Raw genomic sequence first — 17002 nt, forward strand, 5'->3', positions numbered from 1 at the left:
ATTGGTTAAAATGCCAAGAGATGGAATATTTGCATTCTTATTGCAGGATTCATCGGAGGAATTCTGACCGATGGGGATGGCTCTGAGCCCAGGGGTTCTGCAGGAGGGAAGCGGTGACTGCCTTTCAGGGTAGGTATCACTTCGGAGGGTGAAACACTTGCAGAGGGGTGGCATCTCAGGGGAATCCCACTGGAAGGCCAAGCCCCTTGGCAGGCCAGCCGGAAGGGTTCCTAGAATTTCAACATGACCACTCTTACAAAAGGGCCCATGGCTTCTTTTGATCTATGACCCTTTTGTTTTCTACCCTCAGAGAGGAAAGGCAGGAGCCCTGCAGGCCGTGGCTGTCCACCGTTTTGGAGACCTTCACTGAGTTGGTAAGGATTGGACAATTCCTCCACATGTGAAAAGAAGAAGCCCCGTCTCTGTGGATTTCTTAATATGCCAACAGACATAATCTTGGTATTTTCATTTCAGGAACCACAGGACCAACCAGTGGAGGAGGAGCTCTCTCCTGGGCAGGACACGTCTTCTCCAGAGGTAAGAAAGTTTTGGCAATGGGGCCGATGGTTAGGGTTAGGGTTAGGGCTATGCCACAACTCCTGATGGGAGTGAGAGAAATTGTGGTATATATCTTTCTAAGCTTAAGGCTTACAAAGGCTCTCTTGCTGTTGGCCCATAGGGCCTGAAGGCACCCTATCTTCCAGCAATCTAATGGGGATGCAGAAAGCTTAGGATTTATTGTCATTTGCAGGATTCGCTGACCGTCCTGGTGGGCTCCAGGACCAGCAGCCTCTGGGACGTGGACTCCCTTGCTGACCTTCTGGAGGAGGAATCTGAGGATAGCTGGGACCAGGATGCAGAGGCTTCTTCCAGTCCATGGGTAAGAAAGAGAAAGTGTTTTCAGTTGGGCAGGGATAGGTCCCTCTAGTCAGTTCTCCTAACCTTAGTGAACTGTGCTAGAGCACTTGGGGCAGTGGAGCAAGGGGACACCCAGCCCTTGGGACAAGGTACTTTGGTTAACTATGTGCACTCAAGCTCTGGTGCAACTGGTTCCTTTGCCACAAAGCATTAGGGACCAATGGTCTAAACTGGCGTGTAAATTTAAAAACGCCATCTGCCCAAGGTTCAACAAAATGCCGCATTTAGCTAGAGTCTGTCACGCCAGCCAACCTGATGGCTAAACAGGAATCATTGTTATTCACGGGATTCTCCAGAGGAAGGAGAAGACACTCTGGAGGATCTCAGCAGCCTGGAAGAGGACATCCTGGACTCCCTGGACCGTCTTCTTCAGTGAGAAGAGGTATGAGCCCCTCAGATAGGAAGGTGTCCAATATGCTACCTGGGAAGAGTGGAGGGCAAGTACATGTAGCTCCAGAAAGAGCAATGTGGTACTAATAATAATAGCCTTTGATTCCTTAGCCAGATGCTTCCCCAGATTCCCCTCCAGAGGTCAGCTTGGAGGAGGAGGAACCAGCCCCAGGCGCCTCAAGAGGTGAGTTGGTTAATGGCTCCAAGCAGCCTGGGACAAGGTACTTAGGCCAAGTATATGTACCCAAGCTCTGGTGCGACTGGTTCCTTTCTGCAAAGCATCAGGGACCGGTGTTCTAAATGGGAAATGTGATCCCCATTCAGTAGAGCCTCTTTTAGGAATTATCAGTTTCTTTTCCCTGATGGCTAAAGAGGAGGAATCATTGTCATTCACAGGATTCTCCAGAGGAAGGAGAAGACACCCTGGAGGATCTCAGATTCATCCCTCAAGTGCTTCTCCAGATTCCTCTCCAGAGGTCAGCTTGGAGGAGGAGGAACCAGCCCCAGGCACCTCAGGAGGTGAGTTGGTCAATGGCTCGCAGCAGCCTGTCAAGAATGATTTGGCTGAAACAACAGCTGCAGCAGGGCAGCCCTGAGGCTTCAGGTGGGGAAATCAGGCAGCTGCCAGCTTGTTAGTGATGATGATGAGGAACTGCCTTCTGCATCTGAAACAAGAACACTTAGGGCAGACAAAAAGCAGGAGCAGGGTCAGCTCCATTACTTGCGAGAAGCCAGTCTCACTATTCTTGATGGGCTGTTTTCATAATGAATAGCTTAAATTAGCTGCTGAAGTCCTTACTCAGGTCCGCTTTTGAAGCGGGAAAATACTTTAATCTTATTGGTTGAACGGTTGTAGCTTCCTATAAAAGGAGTGCTATTAGCCACGCTGTTGCTGTTGTTCATATGAGCTTAATAAAAGTGATTTGCTGAATTCACTCTGACCTCGTCTCCTTTTTCAGCCAGAACTTAACATTGGCGACGAAGGTGGAATCAAATGGAAATTGAGGATGAAAAAGAGCTGATTTCAGGCCCACTCAAGAGCTGAGCACTGGAGACAATCCACCGTTGCACAGCCCCATTCATCAACCATAATCGCACCAGACCAAATTGCCTGGGCTCGCACCGGTCTAGCAGAATGGCTGCAGTAACATCGTTTACTCCATACAACCTAACCACTGAGATGTGGGACTCATACAACATCAACTCAAATGAGTCCTCGAAGCCAATGATTTCACTGGAATCTCAGACAACAGAAAAAGAGAACTGTTCCTAAGCTACTGCGGCCGAGATATCTTCGAGATAGCCAGGGCTCACCTCTCACCGCAGGCCATTTAGAGAGTACAATCAGGCACGCTGCAGAATAAACTACAAAATCTCTATGCGCCAATACCTTCGCAGATTGCTCGCTGACAAACTTTCCATCATAGAAACCAGGCAGAGGGCGAATCCATCCACTCATACGTTGCAACCCTTCAAAAAGCAGTGGTATACTGCAAGTTCAGAGAATTTGACGACGTTTTTTCGACAGATAGGTTTGTGGAGTGAGGGACATGAAGTTATTGCAGCACCGCCTCGCTAAAACAAACCTCACCTTACAGATGGCACTCGACAAGGCACAAATAGTCAAAATGTCAAATCAATTGACGGCTGAAATCCAGATATTTAACATCCCACCATCATCGCACAAAGCAGTTGCTGTATACCATGACGATTTGAGTCAAGAGAAGTCAGCTGATGATGATGAAGACCTCAATCAGCTCAAGTCATCAAAAAAGCAAAGCAGAGCTACAGAGAAGAAGGAAACAGCATAGGTGGCGGCACAACCCAAGAACAACGTGTATATTTAAAAACACCATCTGCCAAAGGTTCAACAAAACAAGATATTTAGCTAGAGTCTGTCACACCAGCCAACCAAGAGCCAAACAGGCCCCAGAAGGGTACAACCCAAACAACCAAGTCATGGAGAAGAATGTTTCACCATCTCGAAAGGCACCTGCCGGGCAGAGACAGTCATTAGGCACGCCAGCCTCGCCTATTCAAAAAGAAATCCATGTCACTGCCATGGTCGAGGGGTCCCTTTGTCGCCTGGAGGTGGATACTGCGTCGTCCATGACCATTGTTTCCTGGAGCACGATTAAAAAGCTGGGGCCTAGCCACTCTAAAAGCCAGCTGAAATATCATCACCTTCACCTCCGAGACTACCAAAGAAACAGCGTCCTTGACATCGGAAGCGGAACCTTCCAAATCTCATTCAAGAACTTTGTGGGCCCACTGTAGCTGATCATAGTAGACTGCTCCCTACCAAGTCTTTTGGGACTGGAGTAGTTTTCCTCTGAGTCTGGGAGTTACTGGCATCAACTCCACCAGTGACTTGGAGACCCTGACCTGGGAATTCGCCGAAATCTTCAAAGGAGATCTGGGCAAGTATAAGGCTACACCCATCTCCTTCAACCCTTGCCCCCCAGGTTGCTCCAATACAAATGAAGCTGCACAGGGTGCCATTCATATTACTTGTAAAGATGGATGTACAATTAGACAAACTGATAGCTCAAGGAATCTTGGAACCAGTCAACCATGCCAAATGGGAGACCCCAATGGTGACTCCTGTAAAGCCAGATGTAAAGCTCCTACACCCAAGAACAAAACTGAACTACAAGCTTTCTTGGGACTGCTAAACATTTACAGCGTATTTTTCCCGCACAAAGCTTCCATCGCAGAGCCTCTTCACAGACTGCTAAACAAAAAACTGTCTTGGTCCTCCGGCCGAAAAGAGGCTGCTGCTCTCTCCGCTGTCAAGGACCTGTTATCATCTAACAGCATCTTGATGCAATATAATGAGAACCCTCCAGTAGTCCTCACCTGCGATGGCTCTCCATTTGTCGTAGGAGCAGTCCTAAGCCACCAGGTCCTGAATGGAAAAGACGCTCCAATCTCATTCTATTCATGGACTTTGTCATCAGTTGAACGGAATTAAAGTCAGCTGGACAAGGAAGTGTTGGCTGCAGCTGCCGGCAATGCATACTCCAAATGGCTGGAGGTGGTACTAATGCCATCAACCACCTCAGATGCCATCATCAAGGCATTACAAAAACTGTTTGCAACCCACGGACTACCAGACATCCTGGTGTCAGACAATTGGCCACAACTCACGTCCAACCAATTGGAACTGTTCCTAGCGGGTCATGGCATCCATCATGCCCTGGTTGCACCATTCCACCCTGCCAGCAATAGGCAGGCAGAGAGAATGGTATGGTCAGCAAAAGTGGCTCTGGCCCGAATGGGCCCCGGGGACTGACAGACACAAATATCAAAATATCTGTTAGTCCAGCATGTTACACCCAGTGCCATGACCAACCAGAGTCCAGCTGAACTTCTAATGGGGCATGACCTAAGAACTGATTTGGACCGACTACACCTGAACTATTCTTCAGAGGTACCTACTGAGTCGACCAGCAAACTCCGGTCATTCACTATGGGGGACCTAGTTTATGCACATAATGACACTGGGGGTGCCCTCTGGATTCCTGCTTTGATTATAACCATAACAGGAACGTGTTCCTGCCGAGTGGAGATGGAGGAGGCCGAATATGGCGCTGCAACATCAACCAACTGGGGAGTCATTTGGGCACCTCCATCTGCCACCAGCCGGAATAGACTCAACAACTCCGAAGCTCCACCACAAACGGAGATAGAAGTGCAACGCGGGTACCTGTCGAACCGGGGGCCAGTCAGCAAAGAGTTCCTGCAGAACCGGTTCCCATTGTGACAGAGATACCAGCGGCCGAGCCTCCAAGTTGGCCAAGGATGGATCCTGTAGCGGCAGCTGCGGTTCCACCTACTCCCAAAGACGGACTAATTGAACTGCACAGGTCGAGACAGGGTTCCGCCGCCCCACCTACCTACGGGACTACGAATGCTAAAGTGCATAAAACTTAGTTGCTGAATTCTCACTCAGGTCCACTTTTGAAGTGGGAAAATACTTTAATATGATTGGTTGACCGGCTGACAGCTTCCTATTGTTCGTATAAACTTAATAAAAGACCTTTGCTGAATTCACTCTGGCCTCGTCTCCATTCTTGTCTTTTGCAAAAGTAGGTTTTGTCCAATTTCATTCTAAACAAATCTTCCCGGTAGATCTTTTACAGATTTAAATATATCCTTTGTTAGGAAAACATAAATACAACTACATGTATGCATATCTTGGAGCCAGAAGTGAATCAAGCTGGTCTCTTCTATTAGTCTGGGAAATAACAGAAGGGATCTGCAAACACTGGACTATGCTGCCATTTCAGCTCTCTGCTTTGCTACCCTGCTTCCTTGATTTGAACAACAAAAGTTGGGAATAGAGGACAGAGATAGCCAATGAATTTAAGCCTTCATCCTTTGAAGGTAGGTTTGAAATATGATTGATGTCAGGGCTGGAGTTAAAACCATTTGAAAAAACCATCTTTTTTATAATTGTACCCATTGTGTATTTGGCGCATTTAGAAGCGCAATAGTGACATTGGTGCCTCATCGTGGGGGTGGGGGTGGGAATAAATTTCTTACTACAGCTTAAGCTGTTTGCATTCCATGCTGTTTTCAGCTCTATTTTAAAACAGGGTCAGCAGTTCCAGTCCAGTCTGTAGAGGTTCTCAGTCATCCAGGTCATGGTTGTCCCAAAGGTGCTTTTTCAGGAGGCAACTGGACTTTCTTGTTTTTTCTTTTGAAGACGTTTCACTTCTCACCCAAGAAGCTTCTTCAGCTCTGACAGAACAGTGAGGAATGGAACTGCTTCTCATGCAAGAAGCTTATTAGATGAGCAGCGATAAGTCTTCAAAGAAAAAACAAGAAAGTATAGTTGCCTTCTGAAAAAGCAACTTTCAGACAACCATGACCAGGATAACGTAGAATCTCTAGAGACTTTTGGTTATACAATTTGGGATGGATGTCCTTTGAATGTTGAGGGAGGAGGAATCGATTTCAGAGAAAAATGCCAGACTAAAGGAACCAGGAGCACTACTCAGGTGACCCTGAGGACACAGATAAGCCTTCAATGTCCCTCCAAAAGGATGCAAACAACCAGCTGTCTGCAAGGAACATAAATCCTTCCATTCTTAAGTATCCTGTCAGAGCTAAAGAAGCTTATTGGATGAGCACCAAAAAGTCTTCAAAGAAAAAACAAGGAAGTCCAGTTGCCTCCTGGAAAAGCACCTTTGGAAGTTCCAGTCCAGGTTGCAGTGAACTGGCAACAAGGCATCAATGGTCCTCAGTCTGGAATATGACCACCCCAAGATCTGAATGATCATTCCCCTGCTTTTTAACTTTCTCATCCACGGACAGAAAACAAATCTCATTGGCTGTTTCTGTATGGACTGCTCTACCCATGCATCCCCTGCCATGCCATGCCATGCCATTCCTTCCCTTCCCTTCTCCACAGCCTTTTCTTCACTTGCACAAATGGTTGCCTTCACCCCACTTTACAAAGGTTGGCCATTACTTAGCAGCGAAGCAGAATGGGAAACTAAAGAGGATGAGGAAAAAAAATTGTGCCAGGGCAACTTAGATAGGGATTAGCATTAGGTCTCAAGAACTGCAAACAGGTGCTTCAATACACACAAACTGCAGGTCCCTTCTCAGATTTAAGTCACATTGTGACCAGCTGGAATCTGAGGTCATATACAGTATCTGATTTTTAAAATGTAAACTATGCCTTTCTTCAATGGTTAAATGGTCTAGACATTGGTTTTGAACATGGATCTTTTTAACAATTATATTTCATTATCTTTTATTAATATGCATGAGATGTAAACATATATTGCTAGTCCATATATATATGTATATGTCTTATGGTAAATAAACACACACACATACGGGGTGGGGGTGCAAATGGGCACAGAGATTTCAACATTTGCTCCCAATTGGCAAATCTCCTTCCCATTGCCTGGCCTTTTTTTGCCCTGGTATTTTATCACCATCCCCATCCTATTCATTGCTATTTATGGGATTTTGTGTTTGTGTGTCTGTCTTTACTGCAAAAGAGGGTGCCAACCATTGAAAGCGCCTCCTGTCAGAGCCTGAGGGGGGAACTCTAGGAGGACAAACAGCCTGGACTGCAGACCTCTCTCGTCTCAGGCCTGATTTTGAGGCCGTGTTGGGGAAGGAGGAGGCCATTTCCTGTTGCCCAGATATTCACTGAGTGCTGATTGGATCTTAGGACCATCAATCAAAGGACAGTAACACTGGGCTCCTCCTCCTGGTTGAAATTCTTGGAGGGAAGAGAAGAGAGAAATTTAGGAGCTGCGAGTGGAAAGAAAGATGGGAGCAAAGCCTGGAGTCTTAGCCCTGTACAGCAGAGCCCAAAATTGTGGAAACCTTTTGGGAAAAGTGTATTTTTGATGTTTGATAGCAAACAGGGAGATCTAACATTGTCCCATTGTTCCTCTGTCCAGGTAACATGGGCTTTAGCCCAGTTTAGCCTTTTCAACCTTTGTTTGAGAGATAAAAGTGGCTTTTTTTGTGGAATTCTAGATTTTAGGCCACATTCCTGCAGTCTGTGCCAAACAGTCCTTGCACTCAACTTCACATTCCATTGCGCCATTTCATCTAGTATACACCCAAATGATTTTCTTCTGTCACGTAGTCAATTCTTTGCACCATTACTTTAATTTTATGTTTTACAAGCTCACTAAATGAAAGAACACAACCCCCCCCAACCAACTTGATAGTGATCACATAACACACTGACAAATGTCCTCCTTTCAGCTTCCATACATGACATCAACAACTGAATTCTACTTTGATCTGATTGGCTCATTGCCAAAAAACAAGATGACACCTGCTTGGCTCACTAAACACTCATGCTCATTGGCTACAATCAGATAAAGGAAAGTTACCTGATATTAGCCTAAGCAAGTTGTGCTTCCTTTTTCTGGTTATTTGGCTATAACCTTTCATACAATACAAATAATTGAACAAACCTTGTTGCATAACATTCCTGATTAAATTATCTTTCCATTGATATATAATTTTATGGTACTACTCCAAAATAAAAGTGGTGTTATAAGCCATCAAACCTCAAAAATACACTTTTCCCAAAAGGTTTCCACAATTTTGGCCACCACTGTAAATCGAGGACTATCTGTATAGATGCATCTTGAGAGCCAAGGAAGGCAAGAATAGGGTAGAAATATTGTATATTTAATATTTTACATTTAATTTTGTTCCTGTTCAAAGCTTCTTGGGACAAACTCCAATTAAATAGCAGCTTGTCATGGACTCAAGTCGCAGCTTGATTTTCCTGTACACGTAGTCCTCGACTTACAACCACAACTAAGCTCTAAATTTCTGTTGTTAAGTGAGACATTTGTTATGTGAATTTTGCCTCCTTTTGTGACCTTTCTTGCCACAGTTCATAAATGAATCACCGCCTCGCTAAAACAACTAAGTTGATAACTTAGTTACACGATTGTTAAGTGAATCTGGCTTCCACACTGATTTTGCTTTTGAAAATGTTGCGAAAGGTGATCATCACATGACCTTGGGATACAGCAACGGTCATAAGTATGAACCAGTTGCCAAGCATGATTGGACTGCCAGAAAAATCGTAAGTGTGAAAAATGGGCATAAGTCATGTTTCTGTGAAGCATGTGGTTTAATATTTCACAGTAATTGAAGAACAAGTTGTGAAGCTGGTTACTTTGAACCTGGTGTTTATTTTATTTTTTTGTTTTTATTCATAGTTTATGATATTTGGAAATTTAAAATAGAATATATTTGCTACTAGCAAACCCACTCCGAAAGAAAGAAAGTTTTCCCCAAAATAAGACAGGGTCTTATTTTCTTTTGCTCCACGAAATATGGCCTTGGGCTTATTATAGGGGGAGGGCTTATTGTTTTGGGGTTGCCGGGCAGCTGCTCCCTTGCGAGCGGCCTCCTGAAGAGCCAGACACAGCAAAGGCACGTGGTGCTCTGCCCGCTCCCCAGCTCCCATGGCTTGGCACATTTGGGATACGCCCTAGGTCAGTGCATGGAGCTCTGGCTGGAGAAAGAGGTTGCGTGAGCACCTGTTCCGCCCCTAGGTCTAGAATTGCTCTCCAGCCCCCCTGAAGTCTTAGGGATAACAAAAAGAATAGAATAAAAGCCTTGGTATAATTGGCATCTGGAACCAGTTGGACAGCCCTGATGTTCAGCAGATGTTGTATAGCCGAATTCATGAGGACTTGTCTATCTGGATTGCAGGACATCGGGCAATGAATAAAGAAACTCGGGGGGTTGGAGAGGAACTCTAGAGCTAAACCAGACCTTATGGTCCTTCGCACCCAGGAATCAGAGGTGATCTCATCCCATTGGTCTGTGAAATATTGCAACCGACTTGAGGACCTCCTCTTGTGAGCCTGGCATGGTGGTCACAAAATGAAGCGCCGCTATTGGAGTGTCTATTGATGGGACTTGGAGAAGCTGAGCCAAGTCATTGACCACATTGTAATTTTTTTTTGTCTGTGGATGATGGTGTAGGACCTGATGTTGGGGATGCCCACTGATGTTGCACCACATCCAGGAACAATTTTGGGGCCAGAATAGTGTCCAACCCAGCTGTTTTCTCAGGAAAGAACGAATCAGCTGAGGCCAACATTGTCGCAGGTGCTGGCACATCTGGTAATGCCGCAAAGGTGGCAGAAGCTTTGGCCTTAGTCAACAAGGTCTTAAAGTGGGCTGGCTGGAATAGGCCTAAAAATGCAGCTTTGTCTGGAACAGGCTCCTCATCTCCAGAAAACTCTGCATCCTTAATCTCTCCATCTTCTGACACAGGAGACTGGCTGCGGTGAGACCTAGCGGGTGACACAGGCCGCTGCGCTGATGTAACTGTCGCAGTAGGCTGAATAACAGCAGGAGGCTGTGGCTGAGCCGGCCCAGATCTCTGTTGCAGGCTGGTAGCTATGCCCTGGGCAAAAGCCGAAGTTATGATTTCCTGGATATTAAGCACAGTCATAGAAGGCAACTGTAGATCAGGGCAAAGCCCTGTAGCCTTGAGGGTGAATGTGGCTGTGACTGGTCTGCTGCCCACTGCCCCAAACTGAACATTCTGCAATAGCTGTCCATGCAAATCGGTTCCTGAACCCCATAGACCAGAGGTGTTGATGGGAAACGGGGGACTAAAGGGGCCAGGGGTTTGATCCAGTCAAATAGCCGAGGGCTGGACATACTTACTGCTACTAGTCTGATCTCCTTTGGAGGAGGAAGAAGAATGTCTGCGAAGGACTTTGTTGTCTGATTGGGTAGCATGGTCTTTGTCCTTGTCAGAACGGGAGGCTGATTTTGAGGACTTTTTACTCTTAGAATGGGAAGCCTCAGTCTCAGTCTTTTGCTTCCCCTTATGGTCAGAACTAGCCTCTACTGTATTCAAGAGCCCTTGATTAGAACAATCAATGTCCTGGCTCACAGTCCCCTCAGTCACAGTAGCGTCCGCCATTTTGACGAGCTGCTTGTAAATTCAAATTTTGGTTTAAAAAGTGGTTCACACCTTTTTTAACAGTCTGGGAAGGCTCCGGTGTTAAGTAGAGGCTCTGGACCAGGTCAAGCAGAGGGGAGATTGTGCTTTGGAGTGCTCACCTGCCTCTCTGCAAGCCTCTTCAGTTAGCCCTCAGACGCCCTCAACAATTGGAGCTCTCCCAACAAAGCATGACTCAGCCGAGTCCCAGGGCAAGCGTTTAGCGGCGGCACAGCTCAGCGGGCTGTTTAAAACAGCGGGAAACACTAGAAAGGTTGCTGACTCTCTCTCTCTTCACTATGGTCCTGTAGCTGGCTAGGAAGTGGTGCGAGCGGCAATCTGTCAGCCGTGCTCTCCCGCATGCCCCAGAGCGATCGTAAAGGCTACCTGCTTATTCAAAGGCAAGAACACGCAGTGCTGCGAGAGAGGCGTGTCCGCGCTGTAGCCGTCTGTCAGAGCTGTCAATGGTTTCGTTAGAAGCAAGCGCAGATGCAATTCATTAAGTGGGGATCCTGGCCACAAAGAGTGACCATCCAAGAGTGCTGGACTTTCTCCTGCCCTGCAGTACCTGTGGACACACAGCTGTCCTACAGGATGAGCTAAGGCTCTGAAGCCCCTTTGCTCCAGCCCTCACTGACAGATCAGAAGCAGATGGTAGCCACAGAATAAATAACAGCAGAAACTTTTATCAGAATTAATATTTCCAATGACTCAAATAATCTCTTCAGGAGATAGCAATGACACAAGCCTCCTGGAAGTGGTCTGAGCCAAAAAGCTAGGCAAGGCTAGCAACAAGGGGCGTGTCTTAACTAACTTTAATCAGATTCAGTCCAATCAGAAGGTGGACAATGTCAACCCATGTATGGATGCTATCACCACTTCCATTGAGAAAGTTATGCTTCTCAACTTTTCTGACTGACTCATGGCTGTTTCTCTTCTCTGCAGAGAACATCTGGAAAAGGTGTTTGCACCTTTTCTGTTGTCTGAAGAGCAACATTGAAGACCTTCCTGTGCCTTCTGACAGGTACCACCCCTTCTTCTTAAACCCTGGGCATGGAAGGGCACCATTGACAGACTGCGGACTCTGTAAGAGCCTATCCCCAAAATGGCTTACTGGCCGGGCTGAAAAAGGAGAGGCCGAGCTAGATGGATGTTCTTTGACATGTCACCTTCTTCTTTTGGTCAGGAGTGCACAGGAATCAGATGACCAGCGGGGAAAATGGGAGACACGTCATGTTAACATACAGCCTGTTGTGCCTTAAAATGATTTCTACCATATTGCCGTAAAATGGCTTCTACTGTACAGCGCAATGGAGTTGCCATGGTAACTGCTTCACAGTACTCCACAAGGGGTCTCCCTCTGGTAAGGGGGAAAATCCAACATTAGAAATTATGTTTGGTCCAGACATTTTCAACAAGGCTTTGATTATTTTTGAGGACAAATGAATGGCTATGATCAATAAAACATTACTGCAACTCGGCCTGCCTGCATCACTATGAGACCGAGACCACTACAAGACCGGCCTAACTTCACGCAGATTACATACGAGAAAAGAACTACAACATTGAATGGCTTACTACAAATATTGTGGACAAGAAGCCACTTCTAAAGCAAGAACAGAAGAAAGCATACCAAATGATTATGGATCAGTTGCAAAACAACCAGGTGGTATTACTTTTCTTGACACTTCTGGGGGCACAGGAAAAATATTTAATTGTTGCCAAAATCAGGGCTTTTCCTGTCTAATACAGGATTAGGATAAATAAATACCCAGGGAACACCAGGTTATCAGCTAGTAGACTATATTTGTTACTGGCAAATCTATTCCTGAAGAAAGAAGAAATGTCTCCTTTTATTAGGGAGTGAATGCTTCAAAATTTATTTAGAAGACGTTTAAGAACAGTGTCTTTCTCCTGATCATTAAAAATGTGTAATTTTTTTTTTTTACAATAGGACTGCAATTGAGCCCAGAATTACAATTGTAAGTTGTTGCAGTCATAAGTCAAGGCATCATGTGCCATGTTTACAGTAGTTATTAAGCAAATGCTGTTGTCATTAAGTGAACATCATTAGGTTAAGCTGCCTATTCTCCTTTTGTGCAGTGAAAGGACGTGCAACTAGTTGGTCATGGCTTTCAGAAGGCTCTTCAGAGTAAGTGTGGCCATCTCAGCTGCCAAGAAACTGGCAATATGGGAGAAAGTCATGCTTTTCAACTCTTCTGACTGACTCACGGCTATTTCTCTTCTCTTCACAGAACGTCTGGAAAAGGTGTTCGCACCTTTTCTGTTGTCTGAAGAGCAACGTTGAAGACCTTCCTGTGCCTCCTGGCAGGTACCACCCCCTTTTCCTTAAACCCCGGGCATGGTGGGCCACTATTGATGGACTGTGGACTCTGTAAGAGCCTCTCCCCAAAATGGCTTTCTGTCCAGAAGGGGCTTCAGGGCAAAAAGATGGCCAGGCTGACTGGCTGGTCTGAGAAAGGAGAGGCTGAGCTAGATGGATGTTCTTTGACATGTCACCTTCTCCTTTTGGTCAGGAGTGCAGAGGAACCAGATGACCAGCGGGGAGAATGGGAGACACATCATGTGTCTGATGGAGTCACATCTTCCTTTCCAGGGGTAAGGACGCATCTGAAACATGGCCAGTTCATGCTTCAAAACCAGGTGGGGGAAGGGAGGAATTCCCACTTGGGGGGAACCTGGCCAGCCTAGAAAGCTTAAGAAGAGCTCCTTGGAGTTCCGGTTCCGGCGGCGGGAGCAACGGGCAGCTCTTTGCCCGCTCCGGCTCCCCGGTGGGCTTCCCCACTCCTTGGGGGGCACAGGACACCCCGCAGAGGGGTCCTGCCGGAGGGGCGGCATCGCGGAGGACTCCTGCAGCGGCGGTAGCCGGCGGGAGCTCTCTCGCGCGCCCAAGGCACCGGGGAGCAAGCTCGGAGGGCGCTTCGCGTTCCTACGCCTCGCACCTCGCTATAAGCCGACTGGAGAATGCTACAATTGAAGGAAGCAGCTGCGGTGCGGTGAGGTTGCTTCTCTCTTCATCCCTTACTTTGCATGAAGATTTACTCAGCTTTTAAAACTTTAAAATAACTTTCGGAGCATTTTAGAGGTGCGGCTGGAGGGAGGGGGTTTTTCCCCCCCCCTTGGACAAGCGGCGAGAAACAATTTTGCTCTCAGCCCCCGGGGAAGGAGGAGGGGGGAGAGCCAACGAATGAAGCCTCACTTAGGCTGAGATGATTTTCTTTTCAATTTAATCTTACATATTACAATGATTTGAGGACTTTTGGAACTTTTTAAAACTTCGTTACGCCTCTGTGCCCAAAACTGGCAGGGCAAGATGGCACACTTCCGTTGTCTTTATGAACTCTGAAACCTGACTCCACCTTTAAAATTCAGGCTTCCGGTCTTTGTCTCCGTGTCTCCCAGAGGAATCTCTTGTGGATTGGTATTTTTTCAACCTTCTAGGGGAAATTTTCTATCTATTGCCAGACTTATTGGAGAGACTCTCTTCTGCCTGGTTCTTCTGCTCCCGGATTCACCTGGCTACCCTTCTTTTCTAACTGCTTACTTCATATTTGGACTGAACTTCTAACGTTATAAAGGATGGCATCTAAAAGACCCCCTCCTGGAAAACCTGGCTTCGCCACTTCTGCTCCAACATCTGCAACATCCAGTCCAGCCACACAGTCAAAGATAACAGAATTGATGCAACATAAGACTACAGAGATGGACTTTCAACAAATGCTTCAACAAATTCTACAGGGCCAGGAGGAAATCAAGAAACAGCTAAGGGAAATGAAAGATGAAATTAAAGAAAATCAAGCCCAAATATATAAGAACTCACAAAGACTGAATCTTGTGGAAGGGGGGGTGGAGGAGGTGAGGGGGGGGGGTGGAAGCTGTGCAGAAAGGGAACAAAGATCTTGACATCCAAAAGATGAAATTAGAATTTGAGAGAATGTCCTATTATCTTAGATTTCAAAATGTTATAGAAGAAGATGGGGAAAATATAAGGGACATCATGACAAACATTTTGGCTGACTACACACACAAAGAAAAACAACAGATGGGGTGGGATATAGACCTGGTTTATAGAGTGAACTCAGCTTACGCTAGAACATACAATGTACCCAGGGAGGTTCACATTAAATTCCTTAGAAAAAGCACAAGAGATGAGATTCTGGGTGTACAAAGGGGGCAAGCATTGACATATCATGATATGGAGATAACCATTCTGAAGCAGATCCCTAAGAAGATTAGAGAAAAAAGAAAAAATTATTCGCAATTAGCGAATAAATTATACCAGAAAGGGGTGTGGTTTAGATGGTTGATGCCTGAAGGTATGCTGATATTCTGGGAGGAGACAAGAATCAGAATTAATTCACCCATAGAGGTGCAGGCCTTTATGGAAAAAAATAAAACACTCCTAGAGAAAACACCAGACACCACAACGGACACGCAGGACACGGGAGGGGCCAGAGCTCTGCCAGTGGAGGGAGATGGGGCAATAGCAAGAAGACTCAGATCACAAAAATAAACAAGAAAATCATATTATTATAAATTGACCGAAAGTGAAAATGGAATTATATTTGGATTTTATACTGTAATGTTTAATTTGATTGAATTTAATAATAGAACTAATATGCTGATTGTAATCAATTATATACTAATGCATTATATATAAATGTATACTATGGGTATGGAGGGAGGGGGGCCTCACACATTTTGCAGCTGCCAAAATTTGTATACCTGTCCATTTACCCTTTTCCCTATAAATTTTGAAAAACCAATAAAATTTTACTACAAAAAAAAAAAAAAAAAAAGAGCTCCTTGGATTCATGGGATGATCTTGATGGCTCAGAAGGGAAGATCCTGGGAAATACTAAGGAGGACCCATTTTCAGTCTCTTCTTATCAACAAAATTTCCCATGATCTGCTGTCTCTGTGTCCTCTGTAATGCAGCCCTTTCTTCCCGGGGAAGCTAAACATGCAGAGGACTTTTAATTTATGACTTCAATGAACAATTGTTTCTTGCAGGTTGTGATGGGTGCTCCTGCCACCGCCCGGAGTCCCAGGAAGGAAGATGTCCGGCCAGCTCTCATTTCATTGAGGTTAGTGTTCTCAGCTGAGGGATTCTGAAGCCCCCAAGAGAAGGGCTAGAAGAAAGGTTGGCAGAGGGCAGGCATCTCTACCCTCTGCCTCTACCTCTGCTAACAGAAGAATAACTCAGGCCATTCGTTCTCTCCCCAGAAATGAGAGCTCATTGAAGTGGACACTGCGGCTCTGTACTATTTGGGAGACCTGCACTGAGTCAGTATGGTCAGACCAGCTCCTCTCCATGGTAGTGGCAGAAGCCCTGACTCTGTGCATTGGTTAAAATGCCAAGAGACGGAATATTTGCATTCTTATTGCCTATTCTCCTTTTGTGCAGTGAAAGGACGTGCAACTAGTTGGTCATGGCTTTCAGAAGGCTCTTCAGAGTAAATGTGGCCATCTCAGCTGTCAAGAAACTGGCATCAGGGGAGAAAGTCCTGCTTCTCAACTCTTCTGACTGACTCACGGTTATTTCTCTTCTCTTCACAGAACGTCTGGAAAAGGTGTTCACACCTTTTCTATTGTCTGAAAAGCAACGTTGAAGACCTCTTCGGGGCATCCTGTGCCCCCCAAGGAGTGGGGAAGCCCACCGGGGAGCCGGAACGAGCAATTGACTTGCCCGTCGCCGTCAGCCGCCGGAACCGGAACCGGAACCTTCTTCTTTTGGTCAGGACGGCACAGGAACCAGATGACCAGCGGGGAGAATGGGAGACACATCATCTGTCTGATGGAGTCACATCTTCCTTTCCCGGGGTAAGGACGCATCTGAAACATGGCCAGTTCATGCTTCAAAACCAGGTGGGGGAAGGGAGGAATTCCCACTTGGGGGGAACCTGGCCAGCCTAGAAAGCTGAAGAAGAGCTCCTTGTATTAATGGGATGATCTTGATGGCTCAGAAGGGAAGATCCTGGGAAATACTAAGGAGGACCCATTTTGAGCCTCTTCTTATCAGACACATTTCTCATGATCTGCTGTCTCTTTGCCCTCTGTAATGCAGCCCTTCCTTCCCGGGGAAGATAAACATGCAGAGGACTTTTAATTTATGACTTCAATGAACAATTGTTTCTTGCAGGTTGTGATGGGTGCTCCTGCCACCGCCCGGAGTCCTAGGAAGGAAGATGTCCGGCCAGCTCT

General features: G+C 46.1%; 1 protein-coding gene across 1 annotated transcript in view; it reads left to right on the forward strand.

The window, feature by feature from the left end:
- Positions 1-437: 437 nt before the first annotated feature.
- LOC309387368 (uncharacterized protein) overlaps positions 438-17002 on the forward strand; it is a gene marked incomplete at its 3' end in the record, with an annotated part of 49456 nt that continues 32891 nt past the window's right edge. The window contains exons 1-3 of the mRNA XM_081943841.1: positions 438-537; positions 752-880; positions 1705-1827. Coding sequence (XP_081799967.1) covers positions 439-537; positions 752-880; positions 1705-1827 — 351 coding nt within the window. The 5' untranslated portion in view covers position 438. The remainder of the gene's footprint in view (positions 538-751; positions 881-1704; positions 1828-17002) is intronic.

Source organism: Natrix helvetica (assembly GCF_964273705.1).
Source record: "Natrix helvetica genome assembly, chromosome: 2".
NCBI lineage: Eukaryota > Metazoa > Chordata > Lepidosauria > Squamata > Natricidae > Natrix > Natrix helvetica.